Source organism: Pieris rapae, chromosome 21 (genome assembly GCF_905147795.1).
Source record: "Pieris rapae chromosome 21, ilPieRapa1.1, whole genome shotgun sequence".
NCBI lineage: Eukaryota > Metazoa > Arthropoda > Insecta > Lepidoptera > Pieridae > Pieris > Pieris rapae.
Window position 1 is genome coordinate 1,568,842 of NC_059529.1, and position 13,375 is coordinate 1,582,216.

Sequence of the window (13,375 nt, forward strand, 5' to 3'; positions counted from 1 at the left end):
TGCTCATCTTCATGATGTTTCATCCGTAACATTTTTAATCTCAAGTTTCACTTCAATAATAACTATCCGTACACTCAGACATATATAAATAGGCATGCAAATGTCACATTCGGTTTAATAATGTCATAATAATAAATTAAGTTATATTCCGCCGCCGCCTTTAAAAATTTAATCACCTTCCCCTTGAGAGAATTACACGGCAGTGATCTAGCTTCTAGGAATGTGATTACTCTATCAAAAGTTTGCAATTACATTTCGGAGTAGTTGGGACAGTTACTCAATCGATTCTATAGGAATGGTGCCAAGTAGTATACAGATTACACAATTATGTTCTGTTAATACTGTCAAAAATATTTTGAGCGCATTTCCAACATAAAAGTAGTTAAACAATTATCTGTGGTGCCTGTTGCATCACGATGTATTCTAAACAATACGCCATTTTTTTATAGAGCAGGGGGCAAACGCGCAGGAGGCTCATCTGATGTTAAGTGAGTCCGCCCATGGACACTCTCAATGCCAGAGGGCTTGCGAGTGCGTTGCCGGCCTTTTAAGAATTGGTACGCTCTTTTCTTGAAGGACCCTAAGTCGAATTGGTTCGGAAATATTTCAGTACCTTCAAGAAGCTTAAACAATCACAATTTCTTGTAATATATATATATATAAATATATATGTATATATATATATGTGTGTGTATATATATATGTGTAAGCCATTGCAAATTATGCTAACATTCCAACATATAAAGTATAATAAAGCCATAATAAAATAAAATATTTTATAAGTATATTACACGGTCTTGTAAACATACAACGATTACATTATCCATTGTGTACCAAGTACTGGGCAAAAAATATTAATGAGATGAATTTTTTGCTACGACTTTACTAACGATTTAGTGGTATTTCCGACGAAATTAATTTTATTATTTTAAATGTAGTATATGTAGTACGCTATTTGATCTCTTAACGTTACTAAGCGCAGATACCAGAGAGTACAGAGGGGGGTTTTCTGCAACTGATAGCCGGGAATTGGCGGGAAGTGGACAGGGCGCTCGCTGGTAGTTTCTCGTTTCTGAGGCTCGAAAACTCAGTTTAGGTCGCAAAACCAGCGATGTGTGAGTGATATGTAGTAAGCATATTTTAAAAACATTATTAGCCATAAATTAAAGACCATTGTCAGATTTGGACTTATGGATTAGCTGATGGGTCAAGGTAGTCCAAAACAAATTAACTTAAGAAGCTTAGTAACATCTAATATATAAAATTCTTGTGTCGCGGTGTTTGTGGTTAAACTCCTCCGAAACGGCTTGATTCTCATGAAATTTTGTGAGCATATTGTGTATGTCTGAGAATCGGACATTTATTTTTCATCCCCCTAAATGTTAAGAGTAGTCCACCCTTAAATATTTATTTTTTATTTTTTATCAACTGTATCAACAGCATTAAAAAATACATACAACCCAAAATTTTTAACCCTCTACGATCAACCCCTATTTTTTATTATAAATGATATACATGGCAAAATGACGTTTGCCAGATCAGCTAGTATAATATACATATCCTTTAGTAAAAACCTTCCCGTATTTAATTAATGGTTTGTATATTATTTATCAAAATGATTTTAAATAAATTCTGATATAAATCTCAATTTAATTTAAGAGTTTTTTACTGACATAACGATATTTTAACGTTTTGAACCGTTCTAATGCTTCAAGGTTAAAGTCTCACAATTACGAACATAACATATGTATATAGATAGAGTAAATAATAACTAAAATAATATTGTAAGTTTTATTAAGATAATGTTTTTGACAAGAGATTGGTTACTATACGGGCTACACTTCTTACTATTATTTTAAAATATTATAAAGGCCGGCAACGCACTCGCGAGCCCTGGCATTGAGAGTGTGGATAGAAGTATTTAATGTGTATATTTTTTGACGTTCATAAGTGTACATTATGTTACCTACATGAATAAATTAGTTTTTATTTGATTTTATTTATAAAGCTTAAATTAACTCATAATAAACTTTTATTAATATGAAGAATCGGGATATGAGTACCTTAAACAACACAGGCCCCCATTTTAACAATGGAAAAATCCTTTAGGGATTTCAAGATGGCGGCAGATATATTCCTCATATAAGTTTTTATTGTTTAATAAAAAAACAAAGTAAAAAACACAATAGTTAAGAATTTAAAGGCTTTACATCCGGGTTGAGCAATAGTGTCTAGCGAATGAGTCACTGTTCACTCTCACTGCGAACAATGAACGAAGAAATTATTTCCAGTCTAGACAGGTCTTCGGACGTTACTCGGCCGATTTGAGTGAATTTTTGTATAGAACGTTTATAGTGCGTTGACGTTGCGTAGAGGTGTGGGGTCTCTCTTTATCTTCTACCACATTTACCATGGTTTAGAGTTGTACGGAGTTGAGTTTCATCATCGATTCGAAGGCAGTATAGGCGAACCAATTCGACGTAGGGTCCTTCAAGAAAAGTGCGTACCAATTCTTAAAAGGCCGGCAACCCACTCGCGAGCCCTCTGGCATTGAGATTGTCCACGGGCGGCGGTATCACTTAACATCAGGTGAGCCTCCTGCCCGTTTGCCCCCTGTTCTATAGAAAATAAACCTTTTTAGGCCTCAGATTTCTGTATTTATTTATTTTAGTATTTTCTTATGACGTTGTCACGTTCAACTATCGTTAGTAAACCGACTTCACAGACAATCGATTTTTTTTATATCATATATCACACCCAGACGTAACTATATACGAGTAACAAATTGTTTCTACTAATGAAATATATTCTAGAAATTTCCCCAGTGTTCTTTTGATTAACAGCGTAGATTTTATCATTTCTATGACAATTACGCTGGGAAAGACGCTTTTAACGAAGCTTTGAGACCTTTCCCATTACCTTACAAATTTATAACCTGCATTGCTTTTCTCTGTATTTCTAGTGAATATTTTATTACAAAGTTAATAAAAAACTTGTGGGATAAGGCTACCTTTACCGCTTAGGTATAACAATAGTTTTCTATTTCTACCGCATATACACAATTTGACAAGCCCTGTCGGGGCAGTTAATTAACACGACGAAAGAGTTTATATACTTTTGTCTCGTTCTTTTGTTTTCAAAGTGATAAGAGCGAGCAGGACAAAACAGTACAGCTGTTTGAGGTTATATATGGCTTTAATAGTAAAACCATTTGTGGTTTTTGTTTATTAATAGGATATTGGAGAACGAAATAAATTACAAAAATATTGATATAAATCATTTTATGTTTTCTGTGATATATGCCGCGTAAACTCTTTTATTGAAGCAATAAGGCGTTTAATATGCCTCTACCAGCTGGTTTCACATAGGAGGTGCACGGCAGAATGTGCCTTCAACAGCACATCGAAGTTTTTTTTTATAGACCAGGGGCAAACGGGCAGGAGGCTCAACTGATGTTAAGTATAAAAGAAATTTACTTAAATAACGGAAAGAAACGCAAATTCATAAAATCGTCGATTATTAATATAGCTATATAAAACGTGTTCCGATTAGGAAAAACACATAAAAATCATAACAGAAATCATGTTTGATCTCAAATGATTTCTTAGAAATAGGAGATGACGTGGCATATACAGAGGTCATTCCCATGCGGCATAGTTTTTTGTGACCAGCATAAGCTATATTTAATAGAAACAATGTTATAAGTTATTATATTCCGACATTAAAGCTATAGCATATTATATTCTTATTTATTATTAAAATCGCTTATTAAATTGGTTTTTAGTAATCGTCTTACCCCCGAACCCAATAGTAAATCCACAATTGAAAACAATCTGAGATAAAACCGCGATAGTCGATTGATCTCCTTTCTGCATCTCAATAACCAAACCCTACGAAGACAATCCATATTTGGCGACGGATAGAAAGCAATGTCTTCGCTCTTTACACTTAAATATTAAAATATGCATGTCTATGTTAAAAATATATAAAATAGCTTTTTAGTTATTTTTATAGCTGGTGTAAGTTAAAATCTTAAGATAGGATATCGGCACAGTTGAACTATCATTTTCATACAAAGGTCTATCCATATACACCGATCTGACCTACCGCGGATAGCTTGTATCGACAGATGGCTATGACCATCCGTCGATTTTTAGTTATACCACACTTTTATCAATATTTGGATTATGATATCTATCTCAGATGTTCAAAAATGGATTGAGATAGGTTATTGGGTTTGGGCGTTAGAGGCTGTGCGAACCTTCAGGTTGTAGGTTCGAATCCTAAGAATTTCTATGAGGGCAATTACAGGAGTGAAACCGGCATGTATACTCATGACTTCGCCTTGAAACATACAACGATATCTGAGGCCAGGATTACAACACTTTTTGAACTTTTGACTTTATTTTTAACCTTATGACACAAATATATTGCTTAAAGTTGGATTGAGAATTAAAGATCATATATAATATCACTTCCGTTATTAAATGAGTACAAGAGTTTCCAATCTCAGTGAAACAATTGCTTCGGATAAAGAACGCTTTTGATATAACAGAAAAACCATTTCGATATTTATATACATTTTAAAAAATATAGGGAAAGGTACAGGTAAATATAGATTTTGTGTCGCAAAGCTAATTGAGTGTGTGTGTATCTACAAAATAAACCTACTGTTTTCTCTTAAGTTAAAAAAAAATATACAAAGGATGTCAAAAAGCCTCCGCCGGTACACGGCCGTGAAACCATTAATTTCCCAAATTATACATAAAGATATTTTTGTCTGACATTTCACTCGGTCCATGGGCGAAGCATTATCTGCTTTTTTCTTAACCTTTTTCAATAATTACATATGGAACCTGTTTAAATATTTTTTTACCAACCAGTTATATGAAATGGTATGTTTTAAACGAAGACAACTTGAATAAAAAACTACAAGATTGTGAAACTATTTTTTAATACATAACACTTGTAAAATGAAATATTATTAAACTTAATTAAGTGGTGAGTATAATAAAAATAAACGATCACGCATCCGATTGTTTTTACTCAATCGTAAGGACGCCTGTCTGTGATTGGCCCAATATGGACCAATCAAAATCGAACGAAGCGCGTCATCGTGTAAAGTTGATTGGTCAACAATTATGTACATTTGACTCGGCATTAGTATAATGTTTATAACACAATATCAACGTTAAAAAAGTGAATAAAAATTTTGGACTTGGATTTTGGTTATAATCTTACTAATTCGGAGTTAGATGTTAATTAAATAAAAAAAATTGTTACATAGGTGAAAACAATATTATGAATCTAAGTTTTTCGAGTAGGAGGGGAAAATATGAAACAAAACCGCTTGTCAGTGGCTATTTGAAATACAGAGTTGAAACTTCGAGTAATGGAAGGTTTTTTTAGAGTTTTGGAGACTTTCGTCTTATAGTTTCTACTAGATTAGTTTGACCAATTATAATACCGGTCTCATCTTTGTTTACTTTTCATAACTTAATACTTAACGTTTGAGTTGTTTAGGATAAGTTTGAGCAAACTAAGCAGTACAGATGCCTATAAAGGAATTACAATATATATATATAAATATTTAAATTGAAAGTGTAACACTTACACAATTATGTAAAAACACAGTTTTGAATCGCGCAGCCCTGACATAGAACAACGACCATAATTAAGCCTCGACTTGATTAAGCTATCGCAGAAGATTCCTAAGCACAAAATCACCTGCATCATGAGCATACCACACATACACACCTTCACGTACTTACCCTCACTTTTACACCATCACACAACACAGCCAAATTAGGTATCCCTTAGTTCAATGTATTGAAGGTTTTTTGTTTGTTCTTTTGTTAATTTTTGTAGGTGAATAAAATAAAAATATAGCCAGAGTTGGAGTACCTATATGTAGAATTAATATATTAATAAATAAAAGTTTTTATAAATTTGTTCATTCACGAGTCTTGGTTATAAAGCACTATAAGGGGTCTTTGATTTTCTTATTTGTGATTACGTCAATGGTAATTATTTACTTTTTTTTACACATACATATTAAATTGATAATGTTTGAAAACATAATGCATTTTCGAGGATTCCTACAAATAATCAATATGTGTATGTACTATTATTTTTGAGAGCTTTGAGGAGAAGAGGGGGTTTTTTTGCATTAAATCTGCTTACGTAATACATGAACTTAGAACCTAGTCTCTATTTCTTTCCCTCTTTTTGAAGGCTAAAAATAATAACCTGTCTGGGCGATGAGAAGCCTTTTTTTTATTAGTCTGTTCTACTCCTAAGTAGGTTCTTTATATGCTAGTAATCTTTCAATAAAAAGTTTTTCGGTCAGGGTTCGAATACGGCATCGCGTTTGACAATCACACCATCATTCGGCTAGTTCATTCGCATTATTCATTTTAATCGCTTCATTTTATTACCGACATTTACAATTATCAAACCAAACCTAATCAAAATATGAATTATTTAATTTTATAGTCCAATAATAAAAATATTATTTAAAAACCAGAGATAATATGCAAAATAAAAATAGCTTATCGTGTGATACAAATTTTAATAAGCAAAGTTATCTAAAACATTATTTATCTTTAAATTTGTTTAATTTATTCAGATATAATTTACGACTTTAAAAAAATACCATTCCATTTAAATGGCGGACCATTAAAATTTATGTATTTTACAAAACAATTATTGAAAATACAAAAGGACCGCAGGCGATTTTGGGAACTTCTGGTCCTTTTAATTTTTTTTTGTTTACAATGTGTTTTTATTAGAGGTATTCTATTTCTTTTAAGTGCTTAAAAGCAAATTAAAAAAAACACCTGTAGAAATCAAATTTGGAATTTTCAGATATTCCAATTTTAAATTAAAATAAGAAACTAACACCTTCAATTCGTAGAAATCAAATTTAGAATTAACATATTATTCTATTTTTAAATTTAAAAAACCACCAGTTCAGAAACAAGTTTATTAACAAATGATTTAATTAAAAGCATTAGACATAATGACATTGGGATACATTCCCATAATTTTTCTTTATGTTGTGTTACATTTTTACATACATTGTATGACTACAAAGCCGGTCGCAACTACAGAGACTAAATGGTATTTAAATGTTTCAAGAATAATCATGTCCAATTGTAATCCCTTCCGCCTTCAGGCAAATCTTAAGGTGCGTCGAGGCAATTCGGATATTTATTATTCGAATTCAATAAAGTAAATGTTTCTTCTCTATATCACATATTAAACATGTTCTCATACGACCAGACCATAAGTTACGCGCTGTAAGCACTGAGTTAGTAGAATATGGTTTTAAATAAATGTTACTCTATGGCTAAGGAAATCAGTGATAAACTATAAAGTAAACTTTACGTTTTGTTTAGATATTCGTAAAGTAAACAAATCCCTTGGCAAGTATTTACATTTGCCCTTCCCTGTTATCTTAAGCTCAAAAAAGCTTCAAACTTAGAAAATTTTAATACTTGAGTGTAATGTTTAAAACGTTACGAGCCAATATATGATTCATATCAATTAAAATAACTTTGCAACTTATAAAATTTATGAACAAATTTTCAAGATATTTTTTTATTTTGGTAAACGGTTTTGCGTAATTTGGCAAACGAATTGAAACAACCCCTTTTTATACAGGCGTATTTATAAACGACTCTGAACATAGCTTTTTCATTGCGTAAGCTTTCTTTCGCAAAGCTATACATTTATAAGCTAAATTATTATAGTAATGAAAATACTATGTAATACAGACAAAATCCGTAGTTAATTTAATATTCATTTTTTTTCACAGACTATAAATGTTAAATAAACCTCGAGTTACGGGCAGACAAACAGAGTCCTTGGTTCTTGGAAATATATACACTATTCTTTTACCTGTGTAAAAGCTATTTTAGGCAATTCGTTTACCAATCTATTGCGGTGTATTGTGTGTTAATCAAAAACTTATACATCTATTGATACCTAATTGAAATTACAAATCTAAACTAAGGTGTATAATTTTATATACATATATATATTCTAAGTACCAATTCATCAACGTCTCCTGGCTAGTCACTATAGGTACCTTTTAACTCAATATCTTCATTTGTGAACAGCGTTGTAGACGCTCTTTTGTTTCGAACGATCCAGTTATATATTAATTTGACACGGCCAGAGCTCACAAATTGCTTTAATTTCTATTAATGGTTCTGAGAACATTATTCCGACTGTGATAAAAAATATCGTTATTATATCAGGCTTTAAATTGGATGTGGTGCATATTTAAGAACAGTTTTTTTATATATTTAAAACAGGTTAAAACGTTGATTAACTGATACAAACTTAGACCGTGGGTAGAAAGCTAGCGAAACGTCAGACCAATATATTTTCTTATGCACCTTAATTTAGGTATTTAATTTGAGTTGTGTTAGATTTATATTAAAAAGAAGGTATTCGAGTTAACACAAACATATCTATTATACATTCGTTACAAAGGTTTTACTCAGGTAAAAGAGCATAGACTTCCAAGAACAAAGGACTCTATTTGTCTATGCCCATCACTTGATTTAATATTCATAATCTGTGAACGATACATGCATGTCAAAAACTTAGCGATATCTGTATAATTAGCATAAACATTTGATAAACCTTTTTTGCGTGCAAAACATTTTTTCGCGCCAATTTCACAGATTATAATCGTTGCGATAACGTAGGCTAGAACTGGCAGTAAATTAAATAAATGACTAATACTTCCCGTCATTATTTCTGTTTATTAAATACGCACATGCATTGTACTCCATGGCCATTATATTAGCAAATTTGTGTAAAACTGATTTCGTCATATACATAACAATTAATGTTGGATAAAAAACTAGATACTGAGATCATGATACAAACAAAGATAGGTCCTATTTTTACTTTAAACAACAGGGTCAAATGATCAGGAAAGTCTTTGAATGTTGGAATAAGCTAATCTCTTTAGAATACCAAACAAATCTGCTTTTGTTAGCGTATGTATTGTCCACAAATTTCTCGAAAGCCGAAAGATATGATTATAAGTTCCAAGTTACATGCACATCGATCAAGTAGTTTTTGAGACTTACATTTCTGTAGTACATATTCGCTATATGACATCAGTTGAAATTTAAACAATTATTAATAAAAAATAAAATAAAAAGGGTATTTTAAATCAAAGTTAGTGGTGTTGTGACACTTGAGTATTACAACAGGCTATGTGTGAAAAGCTTATTTAAAGATTCATGATCATATGATCATGAATCTTGGAACTTAGTTTTTTATTTATTAATAATATAACTACTGTACCAATATACTTCGTAAAATTTGGTAAAACTTTTTGTTAAAATCTAAATTATTGTGTGCGTTTAACGAATATTTACTTAACAAATATATAACTGAACCATTATTGAGAGGTTTATAGGGCTCCAAGGGTAAGATGCAGACTCCCATACATAATGTAGACATACATCATACATGAGTTCATGTTTTCTCAATTTTTTTTTAGGTTACAGGAGGCAGACGGCAGGAGACTCACTTGATGCTAAGTGACACAGCCGCCCATGGACACTCGCACTGCCAGAAGACTCGCAAGCAATTGGTACGCTCTTTTCTTGAAGGACCCTAAGCCGAATTGTTTCGGAAATACTTCAGCAGCTAGTCTAACACGGTAGTTGTACGCGGCAGAATTCGCCTTAAGAATAGCTTAGTTGTGGAACTACAGACGTCAAGCTGATACGGATGATATTTTGTATTCTGCTTTAACGTCCGATGATGAAACTCAGCTGCAGGTATTAGTCAGAACAACTCTAAAAATCTCACTGAATCTCACCGTAATTAATATAAATCAAACTAAATCGCAAAATATGTTGCTAAGCGTTATTCTCGAAGACGGCTAGAGCAGTAAGTACCAGTTTTTTGAACCCTTAGGAAGGTTTTTATGTGGAGAAAAATAGTATTATTTATTACATAATTTTTTAATATGGAAAACGATATGGGGTGACACCGCCAAATGATTCATATGGAATGAATCTACTAAAAAGGAGGTAAAGTAAACATTTTTGAATGTCTTTAAATCCTTGAAGAAGGTGGCTGGACCAATTATAGTTTTGTTTTCTTTAGCTCTAAGGAAGGTACTCTAAAAATAATTGATTATTTAGCAAATATTTAATATGTTGGTATGTAGCTACTGAAAAGACTTACCAAAACCTATATTTAGGCAAAACGAAGTTCACAGGGGCAGCTATAATTTACTAAAAAGTTCGTTGTTTATATAAATTTGGAATGTCCTTAAACAAATCCTTTAATAACGACATACTATATTCAATGTTAGACTAACAACAAAAGACGTTATCCGTATTCCAGTCACCATAACACAAAATTAAATTATATTCGTGAAATGTGACTCATTGTCTTATTACATCATTTAATTCAATTTACCAATCATCTGCCAAGTGTATAAAAATGTTTAAAGCTATTAAAGACAATTTTTATTAATTAACCGTTTCCGTCACAACTATTATTAAAAAAAAGGGACTATGTTAGACTTAGATTCCTGACGCTATATTTTCACTTGCAAATATTATTTATAATTAAAGTATGAGTGAGGTAAATAAAATTAAATATTTTATTATTAAGTAGAACGAAACAAAACAAGACAAAAAAGTACTTCAAACTTTGGATCATGTTGCTGTGCGCGTAAGGAAAAAACGCTATTGGAGGATGCCATAAGACCCTTTGTAATGGGGACCAAACGTGGATTCCTTATAATCGAGGATCACAATTAGACCAATTCTATTCATTTAACTATATAAAACATATTTAATATAGAGTTTTTACACCGGCTTTTTCTCTCAGCCTACACCTCTGTCTTCTTTGTCGATGAGTAGGGGGATGGATACCGATACAAATTTAATGACGTGGAATAAGTGATACATGTATCTGATATCCCTAATAAAAATATATTTATTAACATATTTCATCAAAATCACATCAGTTTTAAAATTCATAAATATACAAAGTATGATCTATATCTGAAAATCGCTTACGTCATATTTATTTAATGATAATTTACGAGAAAACATGGCGTCATCGCAGTGGTAAAATCTAAATTGGAAAATTTTTGTACATTTAGATGTGTGTAATAATTAATTGAATTAAAAACGAGGTCGTGGCAACATTAAAAATGTTTTTGTAATTGTTTTTAGTACATACATAATAATTTAATGTGTATCTTAGTTGTTAATGAAAAATAGATTTAATTACGAGAAGAATTGAACAGCAACGCTTACACATGAACAATATTAATTAAAATTCATTTATAGCTGTGTTATAAAATAAATTTAAAATAAAATAAAAAACTCTTGAATATGTTCTAATGTACACTACACTACACTACATTCTGACTGTTTTAAGAAATTTTACATTAATTTGTAGTCTCAGCTAAATATATCATAATTATATATATAGTAATTCAAAAAATTATATAGATTTTTTAAATTTAGTTCAGTAGCTATTAAATTTTTTATTGTATATAACAGCGAGGGTTGCAAACGGGTACTCCGCCCGCGAGTGCGTTGTCGGTCTATTGAGAATTGGTACGCTCTTTTCTTATAAACTAAGTTGGTTAGGAATTACTTTCGTGGGCAGCTGGTTTCACATACAAGTAGTGCGCAACAAAAACTGCCTTATAAATTGTTCATCTTTATATTAGTATAATAATAATTATCATATTATACATACATATGTATATATATAATTTATAGAAAGTATAGCTAATATTGTTTAACTATAAATCCGTGCAAGTCATTAGCATTACTCGGGCAGAACAATGAATGTTTTATTTTAGACTTCCCAGTCTGGTTTGAGTGTTCCACAGTTCATGTTTTACTTTTTTTCAAATTTCATTGCCAATGCGCCTTTTACAGTTTACTATTTTTATTTGTTAGAAACCCTACTTTTAAACTCCTATATTTTAAAACCAGTTTTATTGTGTTGGAGATTTTATTTAAGCCAGCTATAATGAGAAAAAAGTTTGAACAATATTGTCTATGAGTGACTCTAGAGTCTATGAGAACAGTATCTATAAAAAATATATTGTTAAAAATCCTCATGCAAACCATCTACAATAATTTCATTTGTATGTCATAGATTATAACAATATAATAGTTTGCAATTCCCACGTGGGGAAAAAAATTGCCTCAAAAACTAAAGCAATCAAAGAGGTTCCAATACAGTGAACCAATAATTATTTATAACTTCCCATTAATGTACCTGTATATGGTATAGTCACACACTTATTGTATTTTAAATCATGAGTAAACCCTATTTTTAATTATAGCAAACCAGTAATTAATTTTAAACTCTATTTTATATTAATAAATTCAAGCAATTAGCCATAACAGTCTTAAAACATATTTTTTTATAAAATGTTAGCAATATTATGACTAAAATTTCACTTGTTAAACAAAATAAGCTTTTTATGATTTATTAAACTCTAGATTAGTTCTAGTCTTTTAATTAATTATGATATTCAATTTTTATGACAATTGATGTCTCAATTGTATTATATATTGTTAAGCGTTGATATATGTACAGAACATTAAAACTTGAATTCACCTATAAACCTAAATTCAATGCAATATTTTGAATCTTTAGTAAATTATAAAAAAGCAGTATTACTTCTGTATTAACTTAATGGTTATTAACTGTCATCTGTAAACTTTATTCAAAAAAATTTCTTTCACTTAAGTCAAGCTCTGATCTTTAATCACTGTCCCAATTTATTACAAAAAAAACAAATTAATTAACACATTAAAAATTTAGGTTTCTCAAATAATTTGAAGAGGGACAATGTCTTCCATAATTATTTGTCATGGAATATTAATTTATTACAACAACTACACTGATGACTATTAAGCAGTTTAACATTAAAGTCCTACAAATATTAAATATGGCAAAAAGACTTACCTGTTTTAATCTCTCGACATCTGTACGGTTTTGTTGAAATGATTGTGATGTTGTGACCGTTGAGGTGGTTGTTGTCTGTGTGTAGGCAGGGTATTCTAGATTCACATTCAGTAACTGTGCAGCATTATCACGAGCCTCATATGCCAGTCCTCTGATTTCTAGCTCAGAGGCTGTGTGCATCAAAGATTGCAAGTCCAACTCTTGGACATCCACTGAACCCTTGTACATAAACTCTACCAACAGATTGATCTCCGAGAAAGGTATACCCTTCAATATCACTGTTGGATGCTGACAGGGATTGTCCCTATGAAAAATAATTATAATAAATTATCAATTACAATTTAAATACAATTTATCAACATATTGTTGAATTACTTTATCATAA

The 13,375-nt window shown here is 31.1% G+C and overlaps 1 protein-coding gene across 3 annotated transcripts in view; it reads right to left on the bottom strand.

The window, feature by feature from the left end:
- The window catches only part of LOC110997724 (zinc finger and BTB domain-containing protein 44), a 48,909-nt gene that overhangs the window by 34,774 nt on the left and 760 nt on the right, over nt 1-13,375 (bottom strand). For all 3 annotated transcript variants that reach the window (XM_045632870.1, XM_045632871.1, XM_045632869.1), the window contains exon 3: nt 12,991-13,294. In XM_045632870.1, the coding sequence (XP_045488826.1) occupies nt 12,991-13,294 (304 nt within the window). The remainder of the gene's footprint in view (nt 1-12,990; nt 13,295-13,375) is intronic.